Source organism: Pleurodeles waltl, chromosome 8 (assembly GCF_031143425.1).
Source record: "Pleurodeles waltl isolate 20211129_DDA chromosome 8, aPleWal1.hap1.20221129, whole genome shotgun sequence".
Lineage (NCBI taxonomy): Eukaryota > Metazoa > Chordata > Amphibia > Caudata > Salamandridae > Pleurodeles > Pleurodeles waltl.
The window spans coordinates 1,326,804,771-1,326,824,591 of record NC_090447.1 but is presented as its reverse complement, the minus strand read 5'-3'; the positions used below and the strand labels follow the sequence as shown (position 1 = coordinate 1,326,824,591).

General features: G+C 43.2%; 1 protein-coding gene across 1 annotated transcript in view; it reads left to right on the top strand.

Annotated features, from left to right (window-relative positions):
* Window positions 1-19,821, top strand: part of ATM (ATM serine/threonine kinase) — a 1,319,133-nt gene that overhangs the window by 893,847 nt on the left and 405,465 nt on the right. The window contains exon 43 of the mRNA XM_069202321.1: window positions 1,461-1,609. Within this exon, the coding sequence (XP_069058422.1) occupies window positions 1,461-1,609 (149 nt within the window). The remainder of the gene's footprint in view (window positions 1-1,460; window positions 1,610-19,821) is intronic.

Below are 19,821 nucleotides of genomic sequence, written 5' to 3'. Positions count from 1 at the left end.
CTCGTCTGACACAAAGAAGAAGAGGACAAAGAAGAGCCAAAGGAGTGAGAACTGTGGAATGGTGGACTTTTGTCTCAGGTTACAGTGCCCAGGGCACTCCAGCTAGTGGAGATGCCTGCCCCCCGGACAAAGCCCCACTTTTGGTGGCAATTCCAGTGGGAAAATTAGGGAAAACAAGGAGGAGTGACCATCCCAGCCAGGACCCACCCCTAAGGTGTCCAGAGCTGAGGTGAACCCCTCCCTGTAGAATCCTCCATCTTGGTTTAGAGGACAGGGACCAATAGGAATAGGACTATTCCCCCCCTCCCCAAAGGGAGTGGCCACAAGAAGGGTGTAGCCACCCTCAGGGACAGTAGCCATTGACTACTGCCCTCTGACCCCTAACGCGCCCCTAAATCTAGGATTTAAGGGCCTCTTTGAACCCTGTCACCAGATTCCTGACGACCTAGAAGAAGAAGAAGGACTGCCAAGCTGAAACCCTAGCAGAGAAGAAGGAAGACGACACCTGCTGTGGTCCCAGCCCTACCAGCCTGTCCCCTGCTTCAAAGAACCCCCAAAAAGACCAGCGACATGTCCAGCGGGCCCAGCGACCTCTGCCAACTCAGGAGGCCTGCCCTGCACCTAAAAGGACCAAGAACTCCAGAGGACAGTGGCTCTGTTGGAAGAAACCTACAACTAAGGACTCTCACCTCACGCTCCAGATGCGTGAGTCCTGACCCCTGTGCACCCGACACCCACGGCCTGTGTCCAGGTGGTCCACCCAGCAAGAAAGGGGTCCCCAGGCGATTGTGAGCAAGAGTCCACCCTGGGTTGACCCCTCCAACCCTCCAACCAAACCTTGAATTCAGTCTCTTGAGGTGCACTTTCTATTAAACTGACCATTCTTAGCACAATCTGTGAGAGCGCCCCATTTAAAAGAAGGGCTGTTGCTGAGGAAACCCAACATAGCTTACGCAACCCAGCCGAAGGCAGAACTTAAAACTTGTCAAATATCTGAACAGTGGTCGAATATGCAAACAGTCACCAAGCACAGACTAGAAATTGCGAGTGTTTGATACACTTGGAACAAGAAGTCATAAAAGCCAGCCTCGTTCAGCTTCAGTGATGTGTCTGGATTGATAGGAAACTAACACAAAGGCAGGTATAGGTGTCATGAGGACAAAGAGTGGATCTAAAATGTGGTATTAAAACGAATAGCTTAGTGGAATTGCCTATACCCAGACAGTCACTCACCCTGTTGAAGTAAACACTGTGATTTGGAACTGGTGCGAAGTTGAGGTGTATGTTTCCTTGATTTTATGTTGTACTAAAAGGTAAAAAATACTTGAGAAACGATATAATTTCACTATTTGGCAATTAGCAAGATGCTTTATTATTATTGAAATAATATTATTGAAGAGAATATGTTCTATCTTACAGCTATAACTAATATCTTGACCCTTCTCATGTCACTGCTGCAGGCCTTACAGAATTTTGGAATGTGTCATATGTTGTCCACTTATTTAAAAGGACTTGAACATGAGAATGAGGAGTGGTGCGCTGAGCTTCAGGAAATACGTTATCAAGCAGCATGGAGGAACATGCAATGGGAGCAAGGACCTACCATCAAGTAAAAGGATTTCTTTTTTCTTTTTCTTCTTTCGATTTGCAATATTTCTTGATTTAAAGTTAAAATACATTTTATTACACTCTCTTTTTGTTATTGATACATTAGGTCATTTTTGCTCCACATAAGACGCCCATCATAAAATAAACATCATATGTTATCAAATGTCAGTTTTGTGAAATTAAATAACTGACTTAAGATGGATTGACTTTGTTTCCTATTCAGCAGTAAATACAAAAGTCTCCTTAATGGTAATGTCCAAATTATCATTTACAAATCGCAACATAGAGTGAATTGTAGCTTCCTACTGACTCCGAAAGTTCCAGTATATGACATGACATATAGGTTAGACTGTATTATTAAATACAACTAAACGTTTTCTACCATGCTCCTGCTGCTGACAGCATCACCGATTTAAGACAATTTTAAGGTACTTGAATTCTCTACATTTTTCAATGGGAGTAAACTTGAACAGTCCTCCTCCCCCCTCCCCCTACACCCACCTCCAAAGGGCTCATACCCCAGTTCATTTTCAAACGAGACACAGTATATGAATCATACTTCTCTAATCCTTACTGTCAGGTTATGTTGGGAATGGAAAATGTATTTTCCTGTAACCTTAGTCTCCTTCAAGGGGATCATCTTTAAAGTCTATAAGCACTAAATGGTCCGCTCATACAGGAGATCCTTCAGCATTTTTTTAAATTCCTATGCAACTAAATTAATTTTCATAGAAATAAAAAAGCAATTTCAAATGTCTACCTACAGCCTCTACTGGTCAAATGTCATTCGTTTATCTTAAAGCGAGTTTAAACAAAAATGTCACTTGCATAAACATTTTGAAAGGACAAATGGAAGAAACCTAATGAGCCATAGTCTGCAGCATTCGGAGACTGTAAACAGACACTGTTCCCTTTAAATGAGCATTCACAGACAGTACCCACATACTATACCAAGGCTACCTCAGTTTTTATGACATCTCAGGAAATCAGAACAAGAAACAAAGCAAACCATGGAAAGTTGCAGGAAGGCAAAACCTGAATGAGTATGGTGAAGGCAAATACTGAACCTATGAAGGCTGGGTATGCAAAGAAGGAGGTGGGACCAGGTGAAAGACAGGTGGCTGGCTGGAGAACAGTCAGAGTTTGGTCAGCACTTGTAGGTACCCTTAAGTAGTGCCAACATGATATAAGAAGTTGTTGCAACTTATTTCGTTGTAGGGTTTCCAACTGATGAAATTTCATTCACCATTTGTTGTTCCCTTGAACGTTTTGTTTCTTGTCCTGCCCTTCTCTTGGTTACTTTCCTGTTTCTCCCACATCCTTCCCCATTTACTTTGAACCTCTGTATTACCTCTTCGATCACCGAGACTAATGGCGGTCTATAGGTGTGTCAGCCTGTGGTATTTCTGAGTCTGTGAAGAGATCCTGGAACTCTATGGGGTCATCAAGTGCCTCCGCTTTGGAGCATCAGGTGTTTGTGCATTGTGAATGAATTTACTAACAAAAGGGCTTCAAAGGTTGTGAAGGAGATCTTACTGTGTTTCTTATCTTTTGTAAATAGCTGCATGCTTGAGAAGCCTGTATTTGAGCACTGGGGGGGGGTTAAAGTTCACTGGATGAAAATTAGGTCAGGTCAGACCCTATCTCTCCCTCATCCTCATTGCCACCTGATGTGAGGGCACCTGTGAATGTTTACTATGCTTAGCATCTGCCTTCCTTTCAGCTAGGAGTGTGGGACTGACTTTTGTAATCGGTGCCACAGCTTCTTTCCCCAAATTCTACTTGACAGAATTTACAGATATACAGTCCCGGGAATTCTAGAAGAAAGTATCTACTTAGAATTTGAATGACTTCATTTAGTAGTTTTGTTTTTACTTTAGGGGTTAATGGCGTTTTTTTGACTCAAGATAATACATAAGAAAATACAGCCTGAAATTGATTGTTTTGAAGGGTCTAAACTGATACAAAGGAACTCATAGATGATACACGACTGTTGCAATATTATAAGGTGTTTAATTGTGTATTGATAGAACCGTAGAATCTTTAATATGATCAATATATGAAGGGCTCTTTCGGCTCTAAAAGAGTGGCTTTGAAAAATGATTGATTAAGATATACACATAGAAATCTGAAATCACTTCAGGAACGAATTCCAGATTTGATTTCAGCAACCACCCTATTCTTTTGGAGCAAGGTGTATGGTTTATCAAAGCACAAGTCTGTTCTTTCAATCATTCTGTAAGTGGAATTGTTTGATATTAGAAAGCGTGCTTTAAAAAATTGGTTTTGCAGTGCAGTATTCTAAGGGAGAGATGTTTCCTGTTGCAAGGAAACACATCTTTTATTCTCTCAAACACTTTTTTTTTTTAGCAAAAAGGTTTGTGAAGGGCAATTTCTTTATAAATAATAGCTGCAAAATATACTTTGATGAGAACTGCAGCTCGGTTTTGGCAGGTATAGTATTTATGGAAGGAGTGATTCCTCCTGGTGCTTTGTAGCCTTCCAGCACTTTTGCATGGACATAATTGCAGAAAGATTAAGATGGTGTGTTGGAAATAAGTTTGCTTTTTTTCAGAATATTCTTGATGAAGCTTTACATTCGCCCTTTGGATATATTCAAGTGCTAGGCTACGTGATCTGTACCAGGTGTGCTGATGAAAGGAGTACAGCATCTGCAGCTTCTTTTGAGGACAATGTTACATATTTAGGGTGTTAAAAAACACCATTCCAAGGGCACTCTACAGTGAGGAGGATCATCCTAGCTTTGAAGTGCCTCTGTTTTACCAGAATAGACGTGACCAATAGACGTGGTGGATAGGCTCAGTCAAAAGAGTACTTCTTTTCACTCCTGTCTGTTAATGTCTAGAGGTGAAGCTTGCTCATTTACTATCTTCTGGTGGGCAGTCTCAGTTTCAGAAGCTTTGCTAAAGAGGTGAGGACTGCCTTGGTAATTACAGTCAAACTGTTCATGGCACTGTTTGAATACATCACCCTATGTCATTGAGGCCAGCACAAGATGGACACCCCGCAAGGGCAACTCCATCTGCAGTGGACACAAGTAAGAAATATAGTTACAGGTAAGTAACTCATTTTCTTACTCCAGTAGTGGAACTTTCATAGATTCACAAGCTTGTATCAAACTTGTAGGCAGTAGTGATACACATTGTAAAATAACTATCAGTTTCCCATACATAAAAATACATTGTCTAAGTAAACATATGTACATATTAAAGCTCCAAATCTTAGATATTTACATTTGTTATTTGAAACCATACTGTATACCAGTCTTTTTACATTGGATAGGTTTAAAATAAACAATATGCATGTCTGACCTTAGGATGACAGGATAAGAGAGAGAGCTCACCTTTACAGGAAAAGATATCTTAGGCCTGCCTGGCCTACAGCTAATTCTCCTTGAGACACTGCATCTAGGCAAGTAATATCTGGTGAATGTGTGGCAGCTTTTCCATGTTGCTGCCCTACAAATGTCATGGAGCGGCACTCCTGCAAACGGTGCCATTGATGGTGTGACTTCCCATGTAGAGTGAGCACGAACAGAAGCTTGGAGCGGCTTGCGTGCTGCTTGATGTCAAAACTGGATTGCTGAAGAAATCCATCTTGCGATGCTCTGTTTGGACAACCTTTTCTAGGCGCACTGTAAGCCACAAACTGCTATTTTTGTGAAAAAATGTGGTCCTGTCTAGACAGAACTACATGCATCTTTTTATTTCTATTGAGTGTAGCGCCCTTTCCGCTGAAGTTGCTGGATTTAGGAAGAATGTTTTCATGACCAGTGAGTGATTTATATGGAAGGCCGAGGGAACGTTTGGTATGAATTGTGCGTTTGTGCGTAGGATTACCTTATCCTGCCTAATCTGGTAAAAAGGATCTTGGATACACAGTGCTTTGAACTCACTGACTCACCTGGCTGGTGTGAGAGCAATTAGAAGGGCTACCTTCCATGAAAGAAACTTTATAGAAGCTCTATGGTTTGGTTCAGATGGTTGCTTCATGAGTTGTGCAACGACAATGTTGAGATTCCAGGAAGGAAGAGGAGGTCTGAAAGGTGGAAAACCTCTGAATAGGCCCTTTAGTAATCATTTAATTATTCTGGATGATGACAAAGAAGGTGAATTGCTTGACCGTCTAAAAGATGGAGTAGCCGCCAGGTGAACTCAAATGGAGGAGTGAGCAAGGCCAAAGTGTGCTAGACGCAACAAATAAGGCAATATTTGTTACGGTGACGAGGATATGGGATGTATCTTTTGCACCAATGACAGAACCTCTTCCACTTACATGTGTAAGTTATATTAGTGCTAACTGCTCTGGCCCTGGAAGGTATATCCCTGCACTCCAGCAGGATATCTTGATGTGCAAACTCATTGTGCTCATGAGCCATGCTAATAAGTGCAGTGATTGAGGATTCGGGTGCAAGACTTGTCCTTTGTTCATTGTCAGCAGATGCAAAGGTATGTTCAGTGGGATGTGAGGTTTCACTGACAACAGTAGACGCTCCGTGAACCAATGCTGTTGAGGCCAGTTTGGAGCTATTAATATCAACGGGCAGAGTTCCCTCTTCATTTTGGTTAGAACCATCGGAATCAGTGGAATGGGAGAAAAAGTGTAAGCAAAGATTCTGCACGATGCCATGGAAAACGCATTCCCTCATGTTCCCCGTTGGTGATGCCAACTTGCATAGTCGGTGTTTGACTGGCTGACTAAAAGGTCTAGGTTGGGTGTCCCCCACTGGGAGAATATGTGGTTGATTGTGCACTGATCCAATTCCCATTCATAGCAGACTGATTGTAGTCTGCTGAGAGTGACTGCTATCTTGTTCTGATTCCCTGGGACATGTTCTGCTCATAGTAGCATTCCATGTTGAATGGCCCAGTCCCGAATCTCCTGTGCCTCTTTGGAGAGGGGAAGGGATTCCGTACCTCCTTGTTTGTTGAGGTAATACATTGTATTGGTATTGTCTGTTCTTATTAGTACCTCCGAATAGGCTATTCTTGGAAGGAGCACCTGCAAGGCTAGATGAATTGCATTTAGTTCTACTAGACTGATGTGCAGCTTTCGAAGAGAAGGTGGCCGTTTGCCACTGATTTGCAGCTCCTGAAAAAACGCTCCCCAATTTTTTAATGAGGCTTCTGTGGTGATAACCCATGAAGATAACCTGGGGTTGGAAAGAAAGGCCAATGGATAGATGATGCTTTTGAGACCACCAAACCAGAGCTTTGATCATGGCCGGAGTGATCTTGATCTGGTCGTCAAAGCTTCGTGTGGCTTATATCCAGGCTGAGTTGTTCCTAGAGAGGAGCGCATCTTCAGTCTGCAAAATGGTACTAGTGGGATGCATGAAGACCTCATCCCCCAATAACAACTTTCAAAGGCGTACTGAAATGAATTACATTTTTTGAGCTGACTTTGCCAGAGATATTAGCCTTTGCAGTCTTTCCATAGTGGGGCAGGCTATGCTGGATTGAGTCTTCAGGTTTGCTCCTAAGAAAGTGATCATACGTGATGGTTGAGGATTGGACTTCTCCCAATTTATGGTTAGACCTAAGCTGTTGAGGAAGGCAATGCACTTTTTGTTGACGTGCATGCTGCTGAGAAGGTGTATGCTTTTATCAGCCAATGCTCCAAGTGTGGGAATACTTGGTGCTGTTGACCCCTCAGGAAAGCTGATATAGAATATCCTGGGGGCTGATTTTAGGTAGAACGGAAGGTCTCTAAATTGGTAATGACTGCGGCTACCATGAATCTTAGGTACTGTCTGTGGGAAGGATGAAATGGGATGTGGAATATGCCTCTTTCAGATCTATGGTGGACATATAAGTGGTCATTCTGTACTTGGCGGTGTGGCCCGCCATGCTGGCGGTGGCGGGAATACCCGCCAGCCGGCATTACGGGCCACACCGCTACATAAAGAATACCATGAGGGCCGCCATCGGCATCCGCCACCCACCGCCAGGCTGCCTCCGTCAGGCAGCCTGGCGGTGGTCAGAATCATTATCCGACAGGGCAGCAGTGCTGCCCTGTCGGATAATGATACCTAATCCTCCAGCCTTTCCCTGGCGGGGAAACCCGCAAGGGAAAGGCTGGTGGAGTTGGTGCCCCAGGGCACCACTGGGGGTCCCTGCAGTGCCCATGCACTTGGCTTGGGCAGTGCAGGGGCCCCTGTGCAGTGCACCATCGTGCAGGTCATGTGGAGCCGCCGCCAATGTCCCGTCCAGGCATTCCTCTGGGCCGGCGGGCGGAAACAATGTTCCTAATATGGCCGGCAGGGATCCAGGGGTGCTGGCGGTAAGTAGTTTGACTGCCAGCATGAATACATCGGTTCCAACCGCCGTGTTCATAATGAGGGCCTTAGTCTCTGTGGTTCAACCGGAGGAGGACGTCCTGGATAGTTATCATGCAGAATGATTGTTTTTTCAGATAGGTGTTTAACTCTCTGAGATTGAGGATCGGTCTCCAGTCTATCCATTTCTTGCCAATGAGGAAGAATCTGGAGTAAAATCCTCACCCCCCCCCGTTGCGACTGTGGAACCTTCTCTATCGTGCCGTTGAGAAGCCTCTTGTTGACCTCCAGTTTGAGTTGGTGTAGATACTTGGGACAAACTCCAGTGTGTCCTAATTTCACCAGTTGTAAGACCCACTGGTCTAATGCTGGAGAAATCAGGAGATTTTGCACCCTAGTTCGAAAGGCGCATGTTTGTGGGTAGCCGAACCCCTGCGAGACGAGTCTTTTGCTTGATGAGCCGGTCATCCTCTAGAGGTAGCTCTATTTTAGGCTGCCTCTGGAGGTTGTTTCTAAGAATATTGTTCTCGAAATTGTCAATAATTCTGCTGATGTGCGTTCCCCTTCTTGTAATATTTTCTTAGCCTCTAATTTAGCATCCTCTGGCAGCTGTTCGCTATACGGGGCGATGTCAGCCAATAAATGCCTGTCGTATTTCGCTTGAACCGCTAGAGAGTTGGCACTTCTTACTGTTAGACTTGACATTGAAAAGAATATTTTGCCAATATTGTCTATCCATCTTCTTTCCTTATCCGGAGGTGCAGATATTGGTGTGGAAGGATTTTTGAACCTCCTCTGGGCTGCTTATGCTATTACTGAGTCTGGATGAGGGTGACCAGTTAAGCATGCTGGGGCATCTTCAGGTGCTTTATATGTTTTATCCAGATGTGGAAGCATTGCTGTGACTGATGCTGGGTTTCGCATGGCCTTTAAACCCTCTTCCCATATGTAACTGACCATTTGCTTGGAGCGTACCGACTTTTGGAATGGCTCCTTGAAGTCATAGCAAAAACAATCCATTTGCTTGAATGGCATGTGAAGTGCAAATAGTTTGGCAGCACTTTCCATAAGATTATGGAATCTTCCAATGTCCTCTGGAGGTGAGTCTACCTTCGAATGTGACGAAGATGATGGAGCTGGAATTATATATTAATCCCATTCCGTTTGGTTGTTGAGGAGCTCACCTTCCTCTTGTTCTCCTTCAGAGATGTCTGTGTCCTGTAAAAGAGTGATATTAGGTGTGAGAACGTAAGCCGATGGTAGAGTCGTAGGCCTCTGAAGCAGGGTGGCTACCTGAGGAGTTGGTGGCGTTATTGATGTTACTGACTGAGGCGGTGCTTCATCTGTGGGTGGAAACCGCTTTCCATAGTCCACCAGCATGGCCTGCAAGTCTGTTATTAAGGTACTTGGCATGGTGTGGTTGTTACTGTGCGGAATAATACTGTGGATCATATTCCTCACAGTATTCGCCATCATTGTCTTGATATTTTACATGGAATTGTGAGGGACTTCGAGGTTTTCTGAATGGTCCCTCATCAGATTCATCATCCCCCCCCAACAGATGGGCTGGTATCAAAGGGGTTACTTTACCTGGAGATCTATACTCTGGGGTAATTCTCGGAGTTTCCTGCCTTTTTTGCAATTTTTAGCTCGTCGGCGGTGTTGTAGATTACTTTGTCGACGGTGTAACAGGTGCACTCGTCGACGGTGTTTTAGTCATCAACGATTTAGACAATAGTTTACTGTCTACAGCTTCATGAAGGAGGCCACCATCGACGAGATCATCGCTGGAGATGAATGCAACAAAGAAGCAGCCATGGTTACCTTCGTGGATGACGTTCGTAGTATAAGTCTTTGTTGACAACACCTCGTTGACGGTGGATAACTCGGTGGCATCGGCGGTAGGGTCGCTGGAGTCAACAAAGCTGTTGTCGACAGAGGAAAAGATCTTAACATTACCGTCGTCTACGAGGTTGTCGTCGACGGTAGGGATTCAGTTGATGGTCTGTCGACTGGTGAAGCGGAGGAATGCTCCTTAAAAGTATGAGACACCTTAATAGGAGGTGTAGGAATCTCAGATGATGATTTTTTTTAGCCCTTTCTGAACTGCTAGTATGTCTTCTTTTATCTTTAGCAGAGAGTTTATGAGGAGCTGAAGAAGGGCTATGGCCTTTGTAAGACCCTGAGACGGTCTTTTTATAGGCCTTTCCTTGCTGCTCCTAGGAGGACCTTGACTGAGGTGACCTCGCTCTTGTCTGAGATCTTTTAGAAGCAGTAGAAGAGTCCTCACGTCAGTGTCAGAAACTGGATGATCTCTTGACTTAAGTTTTTGCAGCCATATCAATAACCTGCCATCTCTGTCCTTTGAGGTTTTAGAGGCAAAGGTACGATATATCTTGCCATCCTCTGCAGAATGGTCCGAATAAAGGCAGTATATACAATTCTGGTGTGGGTCTTCAGAATGCAACTTTTTCTCACTACAGGTTTTACAGGATCTGAATAAACTCTTTCCTTGTCGGCCAGATGATATCCAAAAACAGTGAAAAGCAGAGCAGAGAGCTTTAGGGACTCCCTAGCATGACGTGCGGTAGAAAATCTGAGGTACTGGAGCTTCTCCCAGGAGGATTCTAAAGCGTGGTGTCACCTGATTGGTGAATTCTTAAGTTTGGTCCTTTTTCTCAAGATGACTCTGATAGAATGCTAAACTGAGAGGCCTAGGGCCTTTAGGTTTAAGCCTATCTCAATACTACTTTATAAAAGGTACCGTGACTGCTATCTCGACATGGGGAATGATTCAAGCATGTGAATCTAAGAAAATTCCAATACTGGAATAAACATGTTTATCATTTGCACATCACCAAGTGTTCTTACTTTTTATCCATCCTATTAAAATAAGTTTTTCATCTCACAGAAGTACAAAAAATTTACTTTCACAGCTACTGACATATATTTTGAAATGTTTGTAATGTTGACTTAGTTGTATAAATGTTGTGTGTTAGGAAAAACCTGTTATCACAGCCTTTCATTTCAGACAGGTATTTGTATTGCAAGAGGACAAACTGACTTTTGACCTCTGTCTCTGAACACAGAGCAAATGTGACAAGAATAAGATTTAAATGCATCTTAATTGCTAATTCAGTTTCTGACTAAACAGAGCACATGTTCTTTGTCCACTGCCAGCAGGGACGAGTAGGTTCTAAAAATAGCTCGACCTCCTAAAATGTGACTCGCCATAGCAAGTGGGATCTGAGGAAAGCCACAAACTTCCTTGCACCCAGCATTCCCCCAGGTCTCCCGATAAAATGGTACCTCACTTGTGTTGGAAGGCCTCGTGCCTGCGCCAGGAAACAACCCAAAACACAACGTGGACGCATCACATTTTCCCACTGAAAACTGACACATTTTATGCAAAGTGCCCAGCTCTGGATTTTGGGCTCTAGCTCAGCTGACACTTGGGAAACCTAGCAAACCTGTACATTTTTGAAAACTAGTCATCAAGGGGAAACCAAGATGGGGTGACTTGTGTGGCTCTCACCAGTTTCTTTCCCCCAGAATCTTTTGCAAACCCACTTTGTCTGCACATTTTGATGATGGAAAGATCTAGATTCTGAGGGGAGCCCACACTTCCTTCCACCCAGCATTCTGCCAGGTCTGCAGATAAAAATGTTATTTCACTTGTGTTGGTAGGCCAAATGCCCGCGACAGGTTAGGTCGCAAAACGTATAGTGGCGATAATGATAACAAAGGTGAGTGTACCAGTTAGTCCTGGGATCGGGATACATTTAGGTAAACCTATCAAACCCAGACATTTCTGAAAAGTAGACATCAAGGGGAGTCCAGGGAGGTAACCTTGTTAGGATTCCCAGAAGCTTTTTCCCCAGAATGCCCTGCAGAGGAAAAAAGTTGATTAAAATCTCTGTTTTTCCTTGCATTTCTGTGAGGTAAACTACAGAAATATGCAGGGATCCACAAACTCCTTACCACTCAGCGTCCCCCAATTTGTACCGATAGAAATGCTACCCCTCTGGTGTGCCTGGGCTTAGTGCCTGTGACAGGAATGGATCACACAACGGTCAATAGTAGTCCTTACATGAGGGCTACTGCTGACCATGGGATGATCCATTCCTGATGCAGGCACTAATCACTTGCACACAAGTTGGGTGAAATTTTTATTAGGACAAGTGAGGAAACGCTGGGAGGTAGGAATTTTGTGGATCTCTGCATATTCCTGTAGATTGCGTGACAAATGCAAGAAAAAAATAGAATTTTTTTTCAACGTTACACCTTTGCAGGATATTCTGGGTAAGAAAACTTCGGGCAATCCACACAAGCCACACCTCTGTGGACTCCCCCGGGTGTCTAATTTTCAGAAATGTCTGGGTTTGGTAGTTTTTGGTATATGGCTGCCGAGCCCAGGACCAAAAACTCAGGTGTCCGCCTTACAAAAAAAAGTTGTTTTGTGATAGATAATTTATATGTCTCCACAATACGAGGCGTGTTGCTGCCCTGTGCGAAGATGAGGGTTACCCAAACTGTGTGAGTCATCCAGTAGGACTGCAAGGTGGGTCTCTGCATTAACTACATTCTTAGCTTAAGGCCTAAATATATCTTCAGCTCCGCCAACAAAGTGGGGAGTCCACTGGCATGCCCTAGAATGGGGACCTAGAGTGCCTCAATGCTCTCTCAGAAATTGTTTGAGATGCAAATTTGTTCACTGCACAGTTTGCTGAAGGAAGTCAATATCCAAAAACAGATTGAAATTGTCAATTAGCAAAAAGTTGACCGTATCTACTTTAGATCCTGCGTCACCAGTAAAAGGTGTAATTTGGGGCTGAACTAAATTGGTGTGGGGGCTGCCAAGAGAGCACTGGTGTCTGTGATTGATTCCGCCTGCAACTGCTCTCTGGTTTGGGCTAACCCATTACTGTTCTGCTGCACAGAATGTGCACATAAAGGGACACACGACTGTCCTCATCATCTCCCTCAGAATCACTGAAAGAGGAGTCCTCGTATGGGACTCTGCCAACTGAAAAATCACTCCCAGATTCTGCTTTATTGTCCTCTCCCTCAGAAGCAGTCTCAGTCTCAGATCCTGCCTCAGAGCTGTTCTCCAAAACCCAACTTAGTGATTCAGCAGCAGTCATCCAAAGAGACGCCATCTCTGCTACTGGCTAAACTGTCCCTATAAAACACTAGCCTATGTAGAAGGCAGATATGGGCACAAAGTTGCTGATAGGTTTGTATGTATGCGATGTGTGCAACAGTAAATGTCAGTCACCTTACCTCGCTTCTTCCCTGAACCAGCAGGTTCTCTGAAGACACTGAAAAAAAACAAAGAAGACACACTATTACTTCACCTTGCCACATACGCATCATCACAGCCTTTAGTGCTGGTGGCACCCAATCTGACAGTCATTTTTGGTGCTCCCATGACCTCTCTTATTCGCTCACTACCACCCAACAAAAGTGCCCTTCATCTGTCTATAGCCCCCCTTGCACATACATTTCATTTGTTTTAAAGGGCAGGTAACGGCTGGCTTTACTATTCCACTCAGGTAGTTACATAAATTACAGATCTGTTATGTGCAGCAGGCATATAAACCTTCTGTGCTACTTTATGGCATCAAAACTCCCACTAGACAAAAGTCTGATCTTTCTCTAGCAGGAACATAATCACGAGTTATCTCAACATTTGTATTGCTGCCTATATATATGGAGAGAGTGTCTCTCTCTCTCCCTCTCTCCATATGTATATGTAAAGAGATCACTTTTATATGTATGTGTGGTTTCCCTGGGGGTCAATCGTAGCTCCCAGGGAAACCAAACAGGCATTGACAAAAGTGACCTCTCTAAAAATATACATATATCTATAAAAAATATATATATGAGATTTCTCTCCCTCTATAGAGTCTCTCTCTCTCTCTCTCATATATATAAGTATATATATATATATATATATATATATATATCATCATCATCATCATCATATACTTTATTCGACCATAGGTCATAAAAGTTACATATTAAATTGTACAAAAAAGGTACGTTTTCTTCATTATACTTTTAAACTGGCTGAAAATAGTAAGGTTTAGAATAGGAAAAGCTTCTGTAGGCAATGGCCTACTATAATCCACCATTGATCCCGATACATAACTTAACATTTAGATACCAGGGTTTCTGAGACAATTGCTTCATAACGTTAAAATAGTACAAATATTTAAAACTCTTAAAACAATATGGGGTGATTTCAAAATACATATTTCCCAGATGGTATCATCATCAAGATAAATACAAACTATCCGACCCAAGATGTAAAAATTTAAAGTGCTGATTTGATGTTACATAATAATATAATTCCTTAATAATTTAGATGGCATACTTTAACAAAAAGAGCCTACTACCGGCACAATCATTTGGCAAATTTAAGCACTGTCAAGTCGTTAAGACACAAGCACAGTGTGATAAAAAGCTTATATATTAACTTAAAATGGTTATCGGATTCATGTTAAAATGGCACGAGTACCAGACAGATGCATAAAAAATAGCTCTTTATGGCTAAAACTAGTGTTAAAATGGCAGAAACACATAATGATTACCTACATAATGTCTGAAAAATCTATTCCAAGCCCTATCCAACCCACTTCATCCAGATCATCTTCATCATCAACTTAGTTCATCAATGACCATAAAAGCACATAAAACAGAATATAATAATTCTTAAGTAAATAAATAAATACATGTCTGTAAATAGGTGTAAAATATTAAAACAATAACTTGATTTGCACATATGGCTCTAAATCTTACCTATATAGAGATAAGACCTTAAATAACTTTTTGAAGATGGCAACGTATGCGCCAAGCTGTTGCTAAATACTTACTTACTGAAAGAATTACGTCAGCTGAATTATGGCTTTTTAGAACCCGTAGAGCCAAGGAACAATTCTTGAATCCCATGTCCCTGCAAATCTTGCGGATCCATTTTGTTCGCGGAATCGCATAGGCTGGGCAGAAGAACATAAAATGCTCAATGGTTTCAAAAATACTGCCACAGGCAGGGCATGTATCGGGAAGATTAATCGACCCCCACCTATGAATCAATGACATCAGGGGCAGTGAGCCAAAACGAAACCTTGCGTATAAGCTCTTGCCTTGCAAGTCCGGTATCACATCCAAATAGGATTCAAACTTTGGGGACCATTTAATATCAGTAAAGGAATTAGTTAAGCGACCATGGGATTTATGGATTATGTAGTTGTCCTTAACATAAGACCAATAGGTTAACTTTAAAACATTTTTGTGCCGTCTCTCTAATTTGTGGGGATTTTCCCAATAGTCGCCCAAGCCCAAAAGCCTAAGCCAATGGGCCACATGGCGAATCCAGGGAAGAGTATTAGCATTTTGGCATTTCAGTAAATCGAGTAATGCGGTCTTATATATATCTAGTTCGGGGGTTGTCCATAATCTAATCCAATAAAGGAGAGGTCTTAGAGTAGCTAGATCTGCTACTCGGCTTAACCCCAGATCTAGAAATAATGGAAGCAAGGGTGTAGTGCGTGGACATGCAATTAAAGCCCTTGCAAAGTTGTTTTCCCCCACACTGATCTTATTGCAGTTAGCGTAACCCCATACTTCCGCTCCGTACAGGGCTGCACTTTGAGCCTTAGCCGTGTAAATTTTTATTGCTGGGGAAACAACCTTTGTAAAGGAGCTTTGATAAAAACGCAATATGGATGAGGCTCTATGTTGAAGGAGCCCTGCACTTTTCGTAATCTGCTCTTCCCATAGTAGTTTACTGGTTAACCTAACTCCAAAGTAATCTATAGAGCTTACTTCCTTCAGCGGTACTCCCTCAATGTGGATGGAACATCTTTTCCTAGGTCCCTTGGATAAGACCATCAATTTTGTTTTGTTAATGTTAACCTCCAGCCCATAATCGCTACAGAATTGGTTAAACCGGTCAACAAGGGTCTGCAACCCCATTGGTGTCTTAGAAATGAGGAGTGAATCATCGGCAAAGAGCAGGATAGGGATTTTTTGTGTATTCAGGGAAGGGGCATCATTCTGGCCTGTGGACACAGCCTTTACTACTTCGTTGATAAATATAGTAAACAGTAGGGGGGCTAACACGCAACCTTGGCGAACTCCTCTTCTGATTGGAATCCGTTCTGTCAGTTCGCCTTGTTCACCCCACCTCACTTGGGCATAAGTGTTCTCATGCAGTCGTTTTAACAGGAGTAATAGATCCTCTGGGATTCCCAATCTACCCAGCACTTCCCACAGTTTGGCTCTTGGGACCAAATCAAAAGCCGATCGCAGGTCTATAAATACCACATACAGGCATTGTTTGGCCACAAGTACATATTTCCAATGCAATATGGCCAATCGAAAAACCTGGTCTATCGTGCTTGTTTTTGCACGAAACCCTGCCTGTAGATGGGAAAGGATTTGGTACTCCTCAACCCAATTGATTAACCTCTGTAAAATTTGTTTTGCAAAGATCTTTTGTAGGTTGTCTATAAGGCTAATTGGCCTGTAGTTGGCTGGGAGATTAGCATTCCCTTTTTTATAAATGGATATGATCTCTGCCCCCTTCCATGTACCTGGAATTTGCCCCCCTGCCGCTATACTATTTGAGATGGCATTTATATACCAGGACCAGATATGTGGTTCTGATCTATAAAGATCTCCAGGAAGCTTATCTGGTCCAGGTGCTTTGCCAGGTTTTAGGCTATTTATAGCCTCAAGGGTCTCTTCTATTTTAAAAATGAGGCAACACTCAGGGACACACTGAGACTCCACTTGGGGGGCCATACGGGAATTTGGTTCCAACAATTCTGTTGGAGAGTGGACCACATTGGTGTCCATTGGGCCCTCTGGTAGGGCATAGAGAGTAGTAAAATGCTCTACCCAGCTTTCTGGTTGGATATGGTTGCTGGGACAACTCCTACCTCCATTTTCCCTTTTAGACAGAAGCTCCCAGAAACGCTTATTGTTCTTCTCTCTGGAAGCATCTAATAATTCCTGCCACAGGGAATCCTCCCACTGCTTTTTAGCATAAGACAAAGTTGCTTTGTATAGGGACCTGGCTTGTTTAATTTCCCCCTGGGAACCAGACATTACTGCAACTCTTAACCCAGACTTAGCCTTTGAGCACCTCTCATCAAACCATCCCTTGCTTGCCCCTTTCCCTTCATGTGTCTTTGACCGCCTTGTTTTATAAAAAAAAGACCGTAGTTGGGTATACATGTTGTCATGTATTTTGAGAATCGGAATATTCCCCACTGCCTGGTCTTCATACTCTGCCAAATTATTTAAAAAAATCTGATATATTGCTCTGATATGATGAGGGTTGGACACCACTTTTGGCCATGTAATCTTGGTGAATTTGTTATTCCAACAAGATGGCGGAATGATTGTGACATGGTTATTAAGTGTTCTCCTGAACGTTTCTCCAGAAAGAGTAAGGAGCAAGGGGAAATGGTCACTGTCACATCTTACTTCTATTTTCATATCTACCAATTGGGGCCACAACCTAACATCGACCAAGAAGTAATCAATAGTGCTTGTCGACATGCCCCTTTTAAAAGTAGGTGCGCTGTTCATATCAGATGGAGTTCTACCGTTACAGGCCCTAAGGCCATGATTTAAACATAATGTGGCTAATTGCATGGCCACCCGAGATTTTTTGCAAGGCTGGGTAATAGATAGTTGTGGGATCCCCCACTGCTCATCTTCTTCATCAGTTAAACCACTTGTGAGAATAGAAGGCTCGAAGGTACAGTTAAAATCTCCAGCTATGATTAGAATAGTTGAGGGGTGGAGGCTGCCTATAAATTCAGAAAGAATAGCCAGGGTATGGGACTCGGAGCCATTTGGGACCGATCGTATATAAGCATTAACAATAACAATTGATAATCTTCTGTTAAACGTAATACACATGGCTTTTAGATCTACAGAATCAATTCCCAAAAGCTTGTAGTCACACTGCAAATTCTTGTTAACAAGTAATAAGAGCCCACCTTTTGCCCGGCCCCTCCCCTTCTCTGGAGGTATAGCAGGTGCACTAAATGAGAGAAATCCATCTATGTTGGTGGCATCCTCCGCCCAAGTTTCCTGAAACAAACATATGTCTGTTTTTTTAATAAAAGAGGCCCATTCACCATCATCTAGTTTCTTTGCCAGGCCGGCAACATTCCATGACATAAGTTCTAATGTACATTTATCTTGGTTTGTCACCACGGGTGTGCATCCAGCGTCTACCACACTCGAGTCAGTACTACAAGTGTTTGGTGATAATGTTTTGTCATCCCCCGTAAAATGTAAGGCCTTGGAGCAGGCCGTCACATTAGTTACTAGTTCAGTAGTCAGTCATACAGGATTGGGCAACAGCCTGGGATTAACTTCCTTTCGTGCAGCACCTCCACGGGAATGAGTTAAACCATCAAATCCTGCCAGTCCCATGGCTTGTCCAGTATTTTGTGGGTGTAACATGAGTCTAATTCCCTCCCTGGTTGTTGCATATTCCAAGTGGGTACGACGATCAAAATCCATTAATTGTGTCACCATATACTTGTCTTCAAAATAGATAGTTATTATGTCAAGATTGGTCCCTGTGATGCTGCTTCTCTTGGCCGATATTATGTCAGAACGAATAACAGAGAGACAACTTCGTCGGGAACGTGTCCAATGTATGACTTTGTTGATCAAGGAAGCTTGATTCTCAGCTAACCCTGGCGATAGTTTTGGAACATTAGTCAAATAGATTTTATTTGTTCCCTGACTTATAAACAGGTCCTGTTCTTTATTAACTATACTCTCAGTATTGTATCGGGAGAGAGTGATGTTGTTAGAGGGAGTCTTATGTGACTTGTTGGGGGGTTGTGTAAGGCTGGAATCTTGGACAGTTTCCGGTGGGTCGGATTTGCTAGTCCTACCTCTGGCCCTGTCACTAATAAGATTACTTGACCAACTACCTTGACGGTCTCTGTGCCTAGGTACATTTGTAGACCTCCTGGGTCTCATGTTGTCGATATTGGGATCACAACGGTAGTCTTCCCTCCCTAGAAGAGCTGCCCCCCTTCTAGTGGGGAGACAACAATTGTCCCTTAGCTCCGTCCCCATTGGTGGGGCAGATAATGGGAAGGCTTCTTCCCCCCTGACCTCCCCACAGACTTTACAAAGTCCAGCACAAGCACGATTGCTCTTCATAAGATCTATTAATACTAAAACCAGTCCCTTAACTTCATCAACTCTCTGGAGAACTGTAGCCAGGTTGTCTCTACTAGCTGCTGGTTCTTTGCCTTCTGGCTCGAGCTGGGGGATCGGTGAAATAACACTAGGGTTGGGTTTTCCAACTACTGACTTGCACTTGGGCACACTCGTGGGCACGGGCGAGTCCTCTATTACCAATAGAGGTTCAAAACGATTAGTACAGAATAGGCTAGGGACCACCTTGATCACCGGAGTCAATGGTAGAAGGGTTGGTGTATGTGGTACGTGTGGGAGACCCAGCTGGGATACTGGAGAACTCGCTATGTTATAAGTGGGTAGCGGTAGGGGGCCCTTGCAATTATGCGGGCCCCCGTCTCCATCTACCCCTATTATAGTATCTGTAGGATCCCTTGACCCCTTCTTTTTAAATAACTCTGGGATTTTCCTATCGTTAGGGGGGCCTCTCTTTAAATTAGTTGCCCCTAGAGTTGTTTGTGTACCTAACATAGACTCAACTTCTTTAACTAGGAGATCTATTTCATCCAATGGGTTTAACCCATTGGGTATAGCTGGATTCAAAGGTCTACTTGGGCGTTTTTTTGCGATTTTAGTACCCTTGGATTGTGCTGGTAAATCTATAGCCTTCCTTTTCCCCATATTGGGAAGATGCCCGCAATGGGGTAGCTTAGAGGAGGAATTAATGG